General features: G+C 33.3%; 2 protein-coding genes across 2 annotated transcripts in view; both read left to right on the top strand.

The window, feature by feature from the left end:
- LOC132736006 (DNA polymerase subunit gamma-1-like) overlaps positions 1–17,427 on the top strand; it is an 88,002-nt gene extending 70,575 nt beyond the window's left edge. Inside the window, exon 18 of the mRNA XM_060723050.1 lies at positions 17,180–17,427. Within this exon, the coding sequence (XP_060579033.1) occupies positions 17,180–17,361 (182 nt within the window). The 3' untranslated portion in view covers positions 17,362–17,427. The remainder of the gene's footprint in view (positions 1–17,179) is intronic.
- Positions 8,571–9,457, top strand: LOC132736007 (transcription intermediary factor 1-beta-like). Its single transcript, XM_060723051.1, has one exon. It carries the CDS (start codon positions 8,681–8,683, stop codon positions 9,446–9,448), a length of 768 nt encoding a protein of 255 aa, XP_060579034.1. The 5' UTR covers positions 8,571–8,680; the 3' UTR covers positions 9,449–9,457.
- Positions 17,428–19,440: the final 2,013 nt, after the last annotated feature.

Raw genomic sequence — 19,440 nt, 5'->3', positions numbered from 1 at the left:
GTGAACACTGCAGACCATATCAGATGGCACAAATGTCTGTTCAAAGGAAACAGTTTAAAGTAATACATGATTTATCACTGTGATAAGATACAAATACAATACCAACTAAACTCAAGCAGAAACATCATTATCTCCGTTTCGGAGGATTCACCCCTTTACCAGATGTTAAAATATTAAGCATGCCAAACTTTTCATTTAATGTATTGAATTTACTCCACTTAACTACAAACAGGTCATATATATATATATACTACTCAAAATCTGCTAAGGATCATCTTTTTGACATTGCATATTTCCTTCCTATTATCATATTAAAATCATATTTCTGCTAAAGATACATCTGTACAGGGACCTCATAATCGTGTACTTAAGTTATCGGTATGTTATGTACACCTTGCTCAATAAGTACATGGAAAAGCATACCCATGGAAATTTGGTGTTTAATGGCCATGTGCTTTCACTTAAACTTGTACAAGCAGCGAGACTTCACTCTTTTTATTGCAAAACTGTTTTCGAAATTAACAAACTATGGCAAATCGACAGGATAGACGTCGTCTTAGTGAAGATGAGATGAACAGGGGTATTGAAATGTTGGAGGCAAGCTGTTCACAAATGCATGTTGCCCATCTTCATGTGGAATCCCAGAGTGTTGTCTCCAGGATGTGAAACCGATTCCAAATGACTGGAAATGTCTTGTAGGGCCACGCCTAAGGTCAGGAACATTCAACGACTCAAGCCCAGGAACGATTTATTGTCCTTCAGGCCAGGTGCCAACGGTTCTCGAGCGCTACGACCTTACGTTATGACTTCCAGAATGCAACTGGTGTGCGTGTAAGCACAAAAACTGTTAGAAACAGGTTGCATGATGCTGGGTTGTGGTTACGGAGGCCAGCAATTCGCATTACTTTGACACAACGCAGTATTCAAGAGCGTTTGCAATGGGCGCAGACTCATGTCACATGGACAGTTAATTATTGGACCCTGGTCCTCTTCAATGATGAATCAAGGTTTTGTGTGGACTTCACGGGCAGATGGGCTAAGGTTTAGAGAAGTCCATATGAACACTTAGCTCCAGCATGCATTGCAGAACACAACCCTTTTGGCGTGGGTTCAGTCATGGTGTGAGCGGCAATAAGGGCTCAGGGGTAAACGGACCTACACATCATTGAAAACAGTACACTGATGGCAGTAAGGTATGTCAATGATATCTTAGATGTCCATGTACGCTGCCGCAGTCGGCCCTGATTTCATTCTTATGGATGACAATGCACGTGCACACAGTGCCCACATCACATTCCGATATCTTGAGGACGCAACTAAAGTCCGTATGGATAGGACAGCAAATTCCACAGATTTAAATCCAATAAAACATACTTGGGATATGCTGTAGAAAGCCATTTCTTCCCGCCACGATGAACCAACAACAGTTCAGAAGCTAAGACATGCAATTATAGAGAAATGGACCCAGATTCCTCATCACAAGGTCCACAGGCTCATTAGCAGCATGCGGCAGTGATGCCAGGCCATAATAAATGCCCACGGACACCTTACTCGGTATTTAACACCCTATGTAAACCATTTCCTGACTTTCAAGATTTTTTTGTATTCCACTTTGTGATCTCCACAATGTTAATTTTCGTCCAACACACTCTTTCCGCAACACGTCAAGGAACTATTCCATTGTCATTATTTTTATAAAAACCAATTCCTAACTAATTATATTGAATTCATCAATTTTCACATTTATTACAAATACACAAAAGTAAAGCATTGTAGAAAAGTGATCTTTAGCAAATTTTGAGTAGTATATATATAGAAAGCAAGTTAAATATTGTTTGGACACTAAAAGCATTTGATTAACTTTGTATCATGCAATTTTTTTTTGTTTAATTTTAAGAAATGGTATATTATTATCTGTTACATTCCATTTCAACCGGCTCATAACTTGCTTTTTAAAAAGTGTTTGACCTGTAGTCCTGAAAGTTTCAAGAATTGTGGTCAGCATGTGTAGTTGTGCACCTTGACCTAGGGGTTTGCTTGTGGATTTATTCAGTTTTACCTTGACTTAGTAGATTTTAAGATTTTCAGTTTTCAACTTGTGTCATTTGAGCCCAAAAAATATTTAAGCTAGTCAGAAGATTGACAAAACAGTGGAGTGTTAGGGGCACCCATGTTCTATGGACATATTTCTAGTTTTCTTTTTTATTTGAATGTAGACATTTGCTCTCTTTATGAACCATCAAAATACATGTAGAAATGCATACTGTATGATCAAGTACTTTTGATGTGATAAAGTTATACAAAATTTACATGTATGTATATATAGATATACATTGTACATTTATCTGATAATGCTTGTCGAAACACAAATGCGATAAAACATGTCCAAAACTTTGTGAGTACAGTGCACAAGAACTTCACCAAAAAAAAAATTATCATATGACTTTGTCAAATACAGTATGACAGATAATCAAATGAACAACTGATACAAATCATTTTGTTGAAAAATATGGAAAACTAAATGTTGAAATAATTTAAATACCTGAACAAAAGATAACTCATTATAGACTGGTTTGATTTTGGGAAAATGTTCATCCTAACGGCATTTTTTAGTACAAGCAGGTAGTTGGGCTTACTTACCTATTTCGAGTACGCTGAATTCATTTTTTGCTCTACCACGGCTGTATTTTTTGTCCTTGACATTTAAAAATCAATTTCAAAATGGCCGCCATTGAATTTTTTAATTTTACTTTAATTTTCCCATGGGCGTAATATATACATATTTTATGGCATTTTAATTTAAGGCTTTGTTAATTTTAGTCTGGACGAGAAGAATAGATGCAAAAACAATAAAATTTATTGCGGCAGCCATCTTGGATTTCAAAATGGCTGACAATTTCCTATGTTTTATACAATGTATTATAATTAAAGTAAACAAGCACAAGCAGACATTTTACCAGGCATGTTTTCTTTTATTAGAAGTGCAGTGATACTAAAATTAAGACTTCCATGCGCAGATTTTGAAAAACATCCATTAAAACAACAAATTTTATGGTGCACAAAGGTCACAATTTACCCTAATACAACGAAAATGAGAGTCATATTCGCCCTCACTTTGTCATTGAGATGTTATTTTATACTTCTAAGAATACAATGCATGGTCTTTAAATTAGTGCGATGTTTTTTAAATTGGATTTGTATCGCCCTGAGGGGGGACCTGCTCAAATGTCTGTTCGTCTGTCCGAGCGTCCTTTTGTCTCAGTTAGGGGTATTTGCGATCACAATTAGGCGTTTAGATTAATTCCGTATACCTCCAACCTATTGGATGAATCATTGATTATGGGAAGAAACAAACATGAAGATAACAGACATCTTCACATATCTCTCAGTAAGAGCTTGTCCCTGTCTGTCCGTTTTTAATCTCGTCCATATCTGTCATTTTTTGATATATTTTGAAATAATTGCATTAATGTGTGGCACATTGATACAATGTCATAAGAAAGACCCAGGTTTGAAGCTCAACTCCTCAAGTTAGACTTGAAAGTGCTAGAAAAAAAGATGTGCATTTAAGTATTCTGTCATTATGAGATGGATTTTGAAAAAAGTTAAGCATAAATATACGGCCTATAACGGATTGGGAAATGATATACTTTATATTATTACTTAATCTTCAAACAGGGATACCATGAAAATTCTTTGGCTATTTCTTATGTCAATGTCAATTGCGCAAGAACATGTACTGTGACGTGGAGTGATTGAGAGCCAATTCAACAGTCCAAAGATCAGGGTCATGTCTATCAAGAAAGACAAGTTGGTAAAAGTTCATTAGTGGGGAACCCGATCAACAATTTTTCATGCACGACATGATATTTAAAAAAGTCTTAGACTAAAATATTTCCAAAAGTAATATAGGAATCGCCATCCAGGCTGGCATTCGAAAAATATTTTTTTTTCATGAAATACAATGTAGACTACTTTCCTGAAAAATAGAGTTTATGTTTCTTCTTGTAAGAGAAATATTTCATATGGTGTTTATCCCATGGAAGCCCCTACAAATTAGTGCCGAGCTTCGTACATGAGGATAGTATTTCATTTGCTTATATAGGTAACCCGACAAGAACATGGTGGTTGAGGCCCATGTGTTAGGACTTTTGTCGTCTATTTTGTTATCATGTGCTATTAAATTATCTGTTTGATTGACCTAGAGCATGTGGTGTACGGATAAAAATATTTAAATCTTGTTAATTGTATATGCCGCCGTCCTGGAACGACAATAACTGCGTAAATGTGTAACTTGAAAAGGTCGTGTCATGCACAAGCAGGGTTATGTCTACAGTTAAATTTCTATATCATAAATCATTATATAAACGTAACAAGGTGGTTGTGTCCGATCTATAACTTTCTCATTAATTGATGCCTTTTGAAATAATAATTCTGCATAAATATATGGCACATTGGGACAATGAGTCACATGTAAACCCATCTGATGAATACAGATGTAGATCAAAGATCAAAATCATACTTTCACTTCGAACAAAATATTTCCTTAAAGTGTCTAAAAAGTTTGGTTAACGATTTTGTCATTCATGGATGAATTAAAAATCATTTGGGATAAATATGGTGCCTCTTTGTAAGACGACATGTAGCGGACAAATGTTTCAAGGTCACACTTGTATTTCAAAAGTCATGGTATGAGAGTGCATTTGTGGCCATGTCCAGTCCATATATGTGTTATTCAGCGAGAGCTAAGCATAAATACGTGGTACTTTGAAACAATTTGTCTTGAGTGAGAAAAGAATTGTCGCATAAAGTAAGATTTCAGACATTAAAGGTCATATTTTAAAGGTCATGTCCGGTCATGAATTCTGTCAATTATTAGATGGATATTAGCATAACCGGGCATACATTTGTGGCACATTAGGACTACTTGTAATGCTTAAACACTATGTTGATAGCTAGATAGGGCAATTAAGAACATTGATGGTTGTGTCTATATCTTTGTCATTTAATCCATGCTTTTAAAATAATAAGGTTTACTGAAGATATAAATAAATGTTTCTTAATCATGTTAATGTTTCTAATGTTTGTAAAACTTGTAAGATTACAGTAACCATGCCTTCAATGTAAAAAATGGAAAACAAGATTAACAAGGAAAGTGGCACACCCTTGTTTATCTTTGTTTTACATAATTGTCAGGATAGTGCAAATTTAGTTGGTACACATTTTAGTGACTAAAATTACACTAAGAAATGCCAAAGTAATATTATGGAGTGATAGTAGAAAAAATATGAGATTAAATAATCATATTGTGGCAAATTAAATAACATCAAAATATGTTATATCATAATGGAATAAGATACTCATCAATTTCTTGAAAGATAGCCAATACAAGAACATAATAAGTATGAAGATTTGAATATATCTTAGTCACTTGAATGATTTTAAAACATGAGATAGAGTAAGGCGCAGCGTCCTTGGCAAAGTGACATAATTATAATGAAGACGTTGATATTAACTAAGACAATGAATGAATAAATGTCAAAACGCAAAAAATCTCGTATTATCAGTTAAGTTAATAAAATTTAAAGACATAGGCTTCGACGGCATATGTTACATGATTTAGTAGCAAAAAACAAAATGCTCTATCAAATCATTCTGTGTTAATAAAAAGGGTATACAGCAGTGAATCGTCAATATATTAATTGCAGAATTGGTATCAATTATCTGTCTAATCTTCTATGCATGTACCATCATCAAATACCCGCGATAGACCTATAATGTTTTACTCTATATTATTCATTAACAGTAAGACAGTGCAAGCTCGTAGACTATTTATGGTTAATGTTTACGATACTTTTTTTTCAAAGTGAAAGATAATAAAGATTAAAATTATTTTACCATTTATTTGAGTTTATTTCAATTAATAAATAGATGATCTGTTTTTAACCAATGTCTAGGCGTGTTTAAAGTTTGATTGATAAATACGACCCTTTATAAAGTAGCTATATCAATACAACAATAAAAAATATAGTATAAACACATCTGCGGATATTTCTAAATTCCAAATTTCGCAATTCCCCCTTTGATATATGAATTTTGCGTAGGCCGGTGCTAGGGTGCGTGGACGGTACCTTGCAATTTCAAGTAACGTCCATGTTCAAGCTCAATCAAATCGAGCCTACAACATTTCAATTTTGCCGTTTTGATCATTTTTAGGGATTCTGTTGTTGTTTTTTTTTTCTATTTTAAATCGGGTCGTACAATAGATATTGTTGCAAAGACGTGCGGGCCCAGAGACATAGTCGCTGACCTGTGAAGATGACAGGCAATATTTAAAATATTTATATACTGACCTTGACTCTTGGCATTCAAATTATAAAATGACCTAGTGTCCATAAAGGTTAACACAAATACTATTCTATCAAAATAAAAAAAAACTTAAATATCTTATGGTAAATTAAAATTTGCAGGTTTTATGTAAGACATTTGGGATCTCAGATACCTGACATAGATTAATTGTCCAAAAGGAATGATCTGTGATAGTTTGAAGTAATGATGTAATTTAAAGTGTGCTGTATACCTACACAGTGTTTACAGTTCGACATGACATGTTGCTTATATCATTTTACAATTTTTGATACTCATTCCTACAGAAGGATCCATTTGTTAAAAAGCACTTTACTTATATTTGTTAAAAAAGGTGTCCATTTTGAAATAAAAGATGGCCGGCACAGCAGTCAATGTGTAAAGCATGTATAATTATCAGCCAATTATTCCTAAAAGTAATTGAAACTTTATTCCATGTAGATTTACGGACATACGATACGATATGTACCAGAAATAATAATTTTTTAAGTAGATGGTAAAGGACAATGGCGGCCATTTTGATTTGACCTTTAGAAGGTCAAGGACTTCGAGTACAGCCGTGGTAGAGCAAAAAATGGATTCAGCGTATCCGAATTATGTAAAAACGATTGACTACCTGCTTGTACTAAAAAATGCCGTTAGACTCTTAACGGAGGGTCTTTTCTGAAAATCAAACCGGTCTATTAGATGTAAATGATAGGAGGTTTACTCAATTGATTTAAAGACGTTTTCCAGAGTTTTCATATAGACAATTGTAGGCAAAATTAAAGCTGTTCAATAGAATTTCTTTAAACTTGGCATGTTACAGAAACATTTTACACGGAAAAAAATTGGGGTCACTATTCTCATTTTCTAGTTATCTGCCCTTGAATTGGACTTTTTCGTTAAATTCAAGGGCAGATAATTTACAATAAAGTGGAACAACACATTTTTTTCTTCTTATTTTCATGAAGCTTACCATCGTCATAGTCAATATGCAAAATTTCAAGAACATTTTCAGAGTGGATAGTTTTTTTTCCCCACTTCTTCTCTTAATCTGTGCATTTTTTCTTAAAGGGAGTCACAGGCAAAATTTTAATTTCTTAGTTTTTAATTTTTCATTCATTATTCTGTAAATGTCATCAAAATGAATGCACTAAACAGTAAAAAGAACAAAACTTTTCTCCATATAAAGAATAAAATGGTGTTTTCCTAACTTGACCCGCGTGGGTCAGGTTAGAGCGCTATGATTTCAAAATAGTTGTTACTGTGTACTCTGGAATCGTTAAAGAACATGTCAAATCAATTACTTAGACTTGTTTTAATCATACAATATCTGCAATACCTGTTTTAGTAACTTCCAGGGTTTGTTCAAATCACATGACTTGTTTTTAAACTATTCGGTGATTCTGTTGGCGACCAAATTTCGTTCAACATATATAGATATATTTAAGCTTCAAACCCAAAATATAAAGAATCTATACAGAAATTCATGCTGGGACTTTAGGAAAAGTCATTTTAGGGTGATTTGAGTACAGAAGATCATTTTTGTATTTTTGTCATTATTTTGCCTGTGTATCCCTTTAAAAATTGGCCTATTTTTTATGAATTTAAAGTACCTTTATTTTCTTTGAAAAAAAAATAACAGAAATGATATAAGGAATTGTATGTTATTATGTTTTTTATTCAACAATAAAAAGAAAAACATTATCCAGAAGTGAAATCAAGAATTCATTTACGTATGTATAAGTTATCTGCCTTTTAAATTACCTCAAATTAAGTAGTAAATTCTGATTCAGGGGCAGATAACTCAAAAACGAGAATAGTAACCCCGTGGAAACGTCCTTAATACCAGAAATATAATGTAGTACAATGATAAAAATAGTGTAACAATAGTCTAAATGATGAAGAATGTATGAATTCATTAAAAAACATTTTCCTAACTTGAGGATTTAAACAAAGTGTAAGTAAATCATAAAGACTGATGAGCATTTCAGATTTGTATTCAGCCTCATATAGTAAACATATGAATAGTCAGCAATGTATATTCTTCAATATTGTTATCAACCTTGGTTAAAAAGATAACAAATTACATAATAAATTTCATTTGACAAGGAATGTACATTTTAACATTTGTACTACTATTATTAAAACACTGACCTTATTTGAGTACCTTATGATAAGATTGTAGTTATCGTTGTGTAAAATTTGTCATGGGATGATCATATGATGCTGTAGTTATCATAGATAATAACGATTTAATATCGGTATTACTTTAGATATTGAGATTGTTTTAAACAAAACACAAGTGTGTGGTTACCAAAGTACCTGAATTATGGCATTTTCAATTGGAAGTGATTTCAGTGCCTCATTTACACAGGACTCAGATGAAGTTAAAGAAATGTTCTGTGAGGTTTGTGATAAACATGACAAGCAATATGCTCCTGCTGAAGGATTTTGTGAGGAATGTTTTGAGTACTTGTGTGGGACTTGCATAAAGTACCATAAAATATACATAAAATCCCATACCATCAAAGATAATGATAATATGCCACAGGATTTCTGTCTACAGAAATGTTCTGTTCATCAAGATAAATTAGTCAAGTTCTATTGTCAAGATTGTAAGAAATTTGCCTGTACTGAATGCAAGACTCAAGACCATGGGAATTGTAGTATGGTTAGTCATTTACCAACTCTTGTCCCAGGAATTGAAAACAGCAAAGAAATTAAAGAACTTACTGAAAATCTTGATACGTTTATGAAAGATTTGGAAAATACAGAAAAACATGTGAACATAAACATGAAATGTGTTGCTTCACAAGAAACAGTGACTTTAGATAAAGTTATGAAAAAAAAGAAAGAAATATTATCAGTGTTTGATAAACATCAGAAAAAAGTAATTCAAGACTTTGACAAAAAGATAGAAGAAACCTTAAAAAGACTTAAACAACAGAAAAAAGAGAAGATTGAAAAATTACAAGAACATCAAAGGAAATTAGAAAAGTTATTAAATGATGAGGAGAATGAAATAAAGAAGAAAATTCAAACCATGAAAAAGAATGACGAGAAAAATTTTGCAGGCAATCACAGAGAAAACCTTTAAAATGAAAATAAAAATAAAAGCCATTTCAACAGAGCTGGTTCATCATCAAGGTACAGATCAAAGGTGGCAACTGTTTGTTGCTATGAAGAAGGGACAGGAAATCATTGAACAATTGAAACCACATGCAGATAAACAATGTAAAGACAATTTTATTCATTACTACAAAGTTGAATGCAAAGCTTCTGAACAAAAAATAACCAATTTACAAGATTGTGACAAATTTTTCACCTATCAAGAAAAACATGAATCTGAAGTACCAAGAACTGCAAGTTATTACACAGATATTATATTCAAACGTCACTCCTTTTCATCTCTTTGTTTATTATCTGAAAACTGTCTTCTGGTTACTAATTTTAGCTCTAGTGAGCTGATAATATTCAAGGATATGTCAGTCAGCACTTCATCATATGATACAATAGACCTGCCTTCGTATCCTTGGGCAGTTGCTAAAGTTGACAATAACAAAGTTGCTATCACATTTCCTGTGCTTGGAATATTAAGACTGATAACATTCTCAAAGTCTCTGACAGTGACCAACAGTGAAGATATGAAAGTAGGAGTATGTTGTCATGGTGTTGCCTATAGTAACAACAAGCTTATAGTATCATACACAGCCAATCCAGCAACAGTGAAGATACTTGATATGTCTGGTACAGTATTGGAAATATTTAAGAAAGATCATCATGGGAAATGTCTGTGTGTTAATCCTTGTTTCATAACAATCAGTGCAGACAACACTGTTATATATGTATCTGACTATAAAGAAAACTGTGTGATAGGTTTAACTTTTGATGGGAAAGTCAAGGCCATTTACAAGGATGACCAGTTGAAGAGGCCATTTCAACTGACTGTAGATAGGTCGGGAGCAGTATTTGTATGTGGATTTTGGTCATACAATATACATCAATTATCACCTGGCCTGACCAAGGTGAAGATTCTACTGGTTAAAGAACAAGGAATAGAATGTCCAGTAGGGGTGGCATACTACCAGAATGAAAACAGATTGTATGTGCGTCAACATACTGGTAACATTAAAGTGTATGATTTATCATTGGACTAAAACTAGTTCTATCTGAGTAGCCTGCAGAAAGTATTTGGCCAAAGTAAAATCTATTTCAATATTATATTTTACTTCATATGTCTTAAAATGCACCTTATCAATGATTAAACCTACCTCAGACTTTGTGTGATTCTTTCAACAAATATTTGTTTTTAACATTGATTAAACATAAATATATCTATAAAGAATAATGATGATGATTTGTTAGGGTTTTTTTAAATGAAATAAAAAGAAAAGATTCTATTATTTTTGTGAGTTTCTTGTCATATAGCCATTATTTGCATATTTTTAAGAAGCCTGGTCACACAAACTAAGCAATTTGTGAGTGAAAAATAACATAACAAGGATGGAGAAAGAGGATTGGTAATGTGATTCTTATCGTAAGCAATCACACTCAATATCTTCATTTGACTTGTCCATTTTCAATCTGGACAAAACTATCGTTCACTTAGGGAAAAAATTCAAAATATGTACTGACTGAATAGTGAAAACTGCAGGCCATGATCATATGGCACAAATGTCTGTTATAAGGAAACAGTTCAAAGTAATACATGATTTATCACTGTGATGAAATAAAAATACGATACCAACTAAACTCCAGCAGAAACATCATTGTCTCCGTTTTGGAGGATTCACCCCTTTACCAGATGTTAAAATATTAACTACAAACAGGTTATATATATATTTTAGCAAGTTGACACTATAAATAATTTGATTTACTTATGAGTCTGCATTTTTCTTTTAATGTCAGGAAGTTTTATTTGGAAACCAGCTTTAGATATAAGTTCAAGAGCTGCTTGCATTTTCTTTTCACTAATTTCAAGGTTATCTTCCTCTTAGAGATGGAATGCTTTTAATCTTTTAGTTTTTAATGCTTGTCTAATGTTGTCAGACTACTGTCCACCAGCTTAGCTAAATAAGGAGAGAATTGAGTAAGTAATCTAGGTTTGCTTATTTGATTCTTCAGCTAGGTTTAATTTCTCCATGATAATTGATCAGGACTGTTCATTTGTCTCTGTCTGTCACCACTGATTCAGAAATCATGAGGTGTCACTTGTGGAAAATTTGGTAATCGGGGAAAGCCTGCAGTCAGGTTTGATCTACCACCAAGATATGACCAAATAATGTGTTAAAATCATGCCAGTCTAATCTACTTTTCATGTTTTTACCCTTGTTTTTGTGAAAGCCAGCTAAATATAGGTATGACCCATGTAATTTAGTAGATATATAATTCATAGTTATATGAAGTTTAATATGAGTAAGGAACAAATGAACATTGTTATGATCATAGTTGGCACTTTGTACCTGATTCAGTCTTAATGGCCATTAATAACCTAGCCTCTGGTCAATCCATCTCTCCACTACCATCTTTTTAGATTTCATATTGTATGTGGAAACCCTCCCAGCTTAGGACTTAATGTCAAGTGCAGTAACTGGTTAACTCCTGTTAAATCATTAAATAAGAAGTTAGAGCATTACTGCTCTAGGGTGATGTAATATGTTTTGTGAAAATCACCTAAAAATGAGTGAAAATCGTGCGAAAATGTGACTATTGAAAACTAGGAAAATATTAAACCCTGTCTGAATTATGCATTTCCATTTGTCATTATAATGTATTTTGAAACCCCCTTCCGGTAAAATGACCTGGATCTGTGTTTGCCAGCCATATTTTTATGCCCCCACTTCGAAGAAGAGGGGGTATATTGCTTTGCACTTGTCGGTCCGTCGGTCCGTAGACCAAATGATTTCCGAGAGATAACTAAAGAACCCTTAGGCCTACGAACTTCAAACTTGGTATGGTTATTGGTCATGACCAGTAGATGACCCCTATTGATTTTGGGGTCAAGGGGTCAAAGGTCAAGTTCACATTGACATTGTATGTTAAAACGGTTTCCGATCAATAACTAAATGACACTTAGGCCTAGGAACTTCAAACTTGATATGGTGATTAGACATGACCAGCCGATGACCCCTATTGATTTTGGAGTCAAGGGTCAAAGGTCAAGGTCACATTGACCTTGTAGGTAAAAACGGTTTCCGATCAATAACTAAAATACCCTTAGGCCTAGGAACTTCAAACTTGGTATGGTGATTGGTCATGACCAGCAGATGACCCCTATTGATTTTGGGGTCAAGGGGTCAAAGGTCAAGGTCACATTGACCTTGTAGGTAAAAACCGTTTCCGATCAATAACTAAAGAACGCTTAGGCCTAGGTACTTCAAACTTGGTATTATGATTGGTCATGACCATCAGATGACCCCTATCGATTTTGGGGTCAAGGGGTCAAAGGTCAAGGTCACATTGACCTTTTAGGTAAAAAACGTTTCCGATCAATAACTAAAGAATGCTTAGGCCTAGGTACTTCAAACTTGGTATGGTGATTGGTCATGACCATCAGATGACCCCTATTGATTTTGGGTTCAAGGGGTCAAAGGTCAAGGTCACATTGACCTTGTAGGTGAAAACGGTTGCTGATCAATAAATAAAGAACGCTTAGGCCTAGGTACTTCAAACTTGGTATCACGATTACTCATGACCAGCAGATGACCCCTTTCGATTTTGGGGTCAAGGGGTCAAAGGTCAAGGTCACATTGACCTTGTAGGTAAAAACGGTTTCCGATCAATAGTTAAAGAACGCTTAGGCCTAGAGACTTCAAACTTGGTAAGATGATTGGTCATGACCAGCAGATGACCCCTATTGATATTGGGGTCAAGGGGGAAGGTCAAGGTCACATTGACCTTGTAGGTAAAAACGGTTTCTGATCAATTACTAAAGAACGCTTAGGCCTAGGAAGTTCAAACTTGGAATGATGATTGGTCATGACCAGCAGATGACCCATTATTGATTTTGGGGTCAAAGGTCAAGGTCACATTGACCTTGTAGGTTAAAACGGTTTCCAATCAATAACTAAAGAACCCTTAGGCCTTAGTCCTAGGAACTTCAAACTTGGTATGATGATTGGTCATGACCATCAGATGACCCCTATTGATTTTGGGGTCAAAGGGTCAAAGGTCAAGGTCTCATTGACCTTGTAGGTAAAAACGGTTTCCGATCAATAACTAAAAAACCCTTAGGCCTAGGAACTTCAAACTTGGTATGATGATTGGTCATGACAGATTGGTCAGTAGATGACCCCTATTGATTTTGGGTCAAGGGGTCAATGTCTTAGTGACCTTGTACTTAATAACCGTTTCTGACCAATAACTCAACAACTTAAGTTGCCTTGGTTGATATTTTTATGTGCTTTTGGTATACACATTTGAAGGTCTTATGTAATATAACAACTTGGCTGTCATTAATGAGGCCTACGTGATTCATAAAATTTATGTATATATTATTTGGTAAGATTTTTAATAACTTTAATTGCTGCACACAACCTATGGGGTCACAATAATTATTACCTTGTGACTAGTCATGACCAGTAGACACTAGATAACCCTTATTAATTGCTTGTTCACTGGGTCAGAAGTCATGCATAATAACCTGATCACATGACAAATTGGCTGCCGATAGGGGGCATACATGTTTTACAAACATATCTTGTTCTTTTTAATTTTTAATTCAGACATTTGCTGTCTTAGTGAACCATCAAAATAGTAATGCATACTGTATCATCAAGTCCTCATGATGTGATATAGTGATACAGTTATAATACATGTATATAGTGATACAGTTATAATACATGTATATAGTGATACAGTTATAATACATGTATATAGTGATACAGTTATAATACATGTATATAGTGATACAGTTATAATACATGTATATAGTGATACAGTTATAATACATGTATATAGTGATACAGTTATAATACATGTATATAGTGATACAGTTATAATACATGTATATAGTGATACAGTTATAATACATGTATGTATATTTATCTGATAAATGTTTTTTGTGTGATAAGAAAATGAGACTTGCCCAAACTAACTTTGTGATTACAGTGCACAACAACTTCAGCAAAAGAAACTTTATCATATGACTTTGTCCGTTACAGTATGACAGATAGTCAATCTTAAGTTCAGATCTACTTATTTCTTTCATGTAGATCTGATAACGACCTATATGACATATATGTTTCGCCTTCTTTATTATAATACAGATTTCCCAAGAAAGCTTATAATTTTTAGCCATGCAATCAAACCGGTTTTTACAGATTTAAGCATTAGAGGAAGTATCAAAATACTGTTATCTGTAGAAGTTAAACAAATTGTTGATTTTTGTTAGAAAAAAAAATTGTTTGAAGTTATTTTTAGCAAATTAACTTGAAATAATAGTCATTTTTTAATGGGCAAGATTGTTTTATGAAAGCTGAAAGGTCACCAGAAATGACTTCGTATTTGGTCACGGTCAGATATCTAAAAGCAGAGCGATATTAAGGGCTGATTTTCAAATGTACAATTCATGGAAATCATAATTTTGTTGAAAAGTATGGAAAACTTGTTGAAATTACCTGAACAACAGATAACTCATTAGGTTTACTCAATTTGACATACCAACTAATAAATTATAATCTTGTACTATGATAGAAACAAAATAATTATCCAAAATCATTTGTGATGAAAAAAGACGTAAAGTTATTCAAGCTTATAACACATATTTTTAAAAATCAACAACAGTAAAAATTAATTCAATGTTTTGTCATTGTTGCAGAATTATTTAATCTATGCTAATTTTTATGCTTATTATTTGGAAAAATAAATGGGTAACCTATGGTAACCGAAATTAGCACACACAAAAAATTATGCTTTTCAGTCCATGCTAAGATTATATAAGTGTGTTATGCTTTAAAAAGTTGATTTGCGATAGTTAAGAGACTTTGATTATTATTGTACTGATAACCTTATCCCGTAACAAAGTTTATTCATAATGCATATAATTATTCAGATTTTTTTTTCAACTAAGGGAGACAACAATAATTTGATTTATCATTATAAGTTTTATTGGTAAACTCCCTTTACAACTTTTTTCACTATTAAATAAGTTGGATTTTTAGTCAAGTGTTGACTGCAGCAGTTGTATAACTCTGTCCTGAATGTTAGCTGTGTTATTTTTTTCTGATATAAATATTAAGATTAAAATATTAAAACCTGGTAATGAAGTTAGAGGAACTCCACTGAGGTCAAAACATGAAAAAAAATGAATTTCTGAATTTCTAACATAGCTCAGTGGGGCACTTCGATACAAAGGGGTATGCATAAGATAATTAAGGAATACACTCTAGGATAAATTTAAAATTGTATTTTTGTGCTAATCTTAGCCAGACTTGAGTGAAATGCATGCATGACACAGCTTTTCAATTTTGGATAATTTTCACAATTAGTATAATTATTCGGGAAAACAGAGTGAGTTATTGGTTTTGACCTACATCATTAATGGAACATTAATCTCGAAATATAATTTCTAGTTGCATCATGTCAAAAAGACACATTAGAGTCTTTTTAATGGATAAAAGAGATGCTTAACTTTAAATTATTCTCGGTTTAGCAGTTTTTGTATTTATATTTTGATCTGCCTGCTTAGCTCAATAGGGAGAACATTGAATGTATAATCTAGAGGTTGCTCAGACAATATTTTTCTCTGCTCACATTTGATTCAGAAATCATGCAGGATGAGTTAAAATTGGTCACTTGCAAAGAAATTGGTAATTTCCATTAAGTTATCCATGCAATCCAGTTAGGTGGACTTACCACCAAGATATTTCCAAAATTGTGTTAAAATCAACATTAAAACTAGAACTCTATGAGTCGGATGTTGTCACCTTTTTGAACAAATATAGTTTAGGAGAAATGGCCAGAACAATAATGAAATATGAAAAATTAACAAAGTGGCAATAACTCAAAAAATAAGAAATGCAGAGCAGCAGTTTCTGTGCACTACACTTCTTATCAATAAGGTCTTCATCAGAGTACCAGTTCTTGTACACTGCACTTTTTCTTTTAATTAAGATCTATCATCCTATAAGTTTTAAAAGGACCATAGCTTTTATACTTTAGGAGAAATGGGCCTGGACAAAAAAAGTATGAAAATTTAACAAAGGGCAAATAACTCAAAAAAAAATGAAAAACATGCAAAGTAAACAATTCTTGAGCACTGCATTTCTTTTTAATGAGATCTATCATCCTTTGAAGTTTCATGTCCATAGCTTTTATACTTCAGGAGAAATAGCGTGGACAAAAATAAAGTATGAAAATTAACAAAGGGCAATAACTCAAAAAATAAGAAATGCAGAGTACTGGTTCTTGTGCACTGCACTTCTTCTTAATGAGATCTATCATCATACGAAGTTTCAAGTCCATAGCTTTTATACTTTAGGAGAAATGGCCTGGACAAAAATAAAGCATGAAAATTAACAAAGGGCAATAACTCAAAAAATAAGAAGTGCAGAGCACCGGTTCTTGTGCACTGCACTTCAGGTCATTATAAGAAGCATGCATACCAAGTTTGAAGTCAATCCGACTTATAGTGACTGACTTATGCTTCGGACAAGCTTAAGGGGACACCGACGCCGACAACGCCAAAGACGCCCCTTTTTCAAGGCGACACAAAAACCAAACATGTAAAATTCACATGCATGTCATTATTTCCATTTTTCAGTTTAATGAACCAAACATGTTAAACAAGCTTCAGTCAGTTAACTCATTTTGATTGTTGTATTTTCAGGTACAGCTCTAGATATTCACCAGATATTAGAGAAAACAGGAGGTAGTCTGAATAAAGATGTACAAGAGACTGAACAAAACTTTACACAGTTTAATGATACTGAATTTATTGAAAGCAGCGGAGACAGTTCCGAAGAGAATATGGAAAATAATGAAACTATTTCTGGGACAGTGCATGCATGAACTACTTTAATTGCTAGAGCTGAGGTGTAATAAATATGATTAATTTTGGACAGCTACTGATTTGTCCAGTATGTAGGCACATACAGGTGCCTCACAAATGTTTAACAGTTGTTGTTTTGAGTGGTATTTTTTGGTACCGCTATGAAGCATAATTATACATGTGTATATTAATTATACCCCCCAAATGAAGTTTAGGGGGTATATAGGAGTGGAGTCACTCGGTGGTTGGTCAGCCAATCCAGCCGTCCGTTGCATTTTCCTTGTCCGGAGCATAACTTGAAGACTAATGGTTGAAATTTCAATACAACTTCATACAATGGTCAAGCACATTGAAAGGAACTGAAGTGCACAAGAACCATAACTCCATCTTCACTTATTACCAAGTTATTGCCCTTTGTTACTTTTCCTTGTCCGGAGCATAACTTGAAAACTACTTCATACAATGGTCAAACACAATAAGGGGAAGTGCAGTGCACAAGAACCATAACTCTATCTAAATTAATTACAGAGTTATTGCCCTTTGTTACTTTTCCATTTTTGTGCCCCCACTTTTAGTGGCGGGCATTTAGATTTACCCTTGTCCGTCCGTTCTCTTTTGTGTTGCACGTAACTCAAAAGTATTTGACCTAGAGTCATGAAACTTTACAGGAATGTTGATCAGCTTGTGCCCTTGACTTTGTAAAAATTTGCAATTTTCAACTTGTGTGGCACGTAACTCAAAAAAGTATTTGGACCTAGAGACATGAAAAATTACAAGAATGCTGCTCAGCATATGTAGTTGTGCACCTGGGTATTGTTGTGTGGATATATTTAGTATTTTTAGAGTTATTGCCCTTGAATTAGTAAAAATTTCCAATTTTCAACTTGTGTCGCAGGTAACTAAAAAAGTATTTGACCTAGAGTCATGAAACCTTACAGGAATGTTGATCAGCATGTGTACTTATGCACCTGTGTATTTTCGTGTGGATATTTTTAGTATTTTTAGAGTTATTGCCCTTGACTTAGTAAAAATTTACAATATTCAACTTGTGTTAAGTATTTGACCTGTAGGCCTGAAAGTTTACAAGAATGTTGGTCAGCATATGTACTTATGCACCTTGGGGTTTTCTTGTGGATTAATTCAGTATTTGTAGTATTTGCCCTTTACTGAATAAAAGATTTTTAGTTTTTAACTTGGGCACATGTAGCCAAAAAAAAAATTTGACCAAGAGACATAAGATTGACAAATCGGTGGAGTGTGGGGGCACCCGTGTCCTATGGACACATTTCTAGTTTCAGTTTATGGTTTACTTTATTTAAACCACCTGTGTCTATGCAAACGCAAATGTCTTTGTTATTTTTGATCATCCCTCGTATAAAGATTCTTCTGGAAAATTAAATCTTAACACATAGAAACTTTAAAGCAAAGAAAGGAATACAATAATTTTGTATTTGATTAGACATAAAGAATGTTTTACTCAAATCAACAAGGCTGGAATTTTAGCATTATTCTGTTGTGTTTTATATTATGCTAATGATATTAAAACAAAGTGTTCATAATTTTTCAGTATATACTTTAAGCATTGAATATGGGCATTTATATAAATATTTGTATTCAACTAGAATTTTTTGAAATCTTCACATGTTTGTTAAAAAAACCAGAATCTGCTTATGAAACCATAATTTCTGTGGTATCATTTTTGTTTCTTGCCTTACTTGTGAGTTATATTTTGTTTAATATATATAATTTTTTGAGTCAGTTATTTGCATTTTGTTACCATTTATATTTGTCATTTGTAATGTACTTTTTACATTTTTTTGTGAAATATCTTATACAAGGTTAAGTGTTCCCAGTTAGCAATTACATTGTATATATATTATACTGTTATTATAGTTACAACAAACTTTACAACATACTTTCATTTGAAAGATACTCTAATAAAGTGTTCACATTCATTAATAATTTTTTTATAATCTTTTTTTTTTCATTAATAGATACCATACCAAGAAAATGTAAGCTTCCATTTGACTGGTCATTTTCAAATAATTATTGTCTTTTTATGGACCCTAGGGCAGCGTTTTACTAACGTACTTACGCCT

Source organism: Ruditapes philippinarum, unplaced genomic scaffold, assembly GCF_026571515.1.
Source record: "Ruditapes philippinarum isolate M1 unplaced genomic scaffold, ASM2657151v2 ctg2294_1_1_1_1, whole genome shotgun sequence".
NCBI classification, from domain to species: Eukaryota; Metazoa; Mollusca; class Bivalvia; order Venerida; family Veneridae; genus Ruditapes; species Ruditapes philippinarum.
This window is presented reverse-complemented; position numbering and strand designations above follow the sequence as displayed.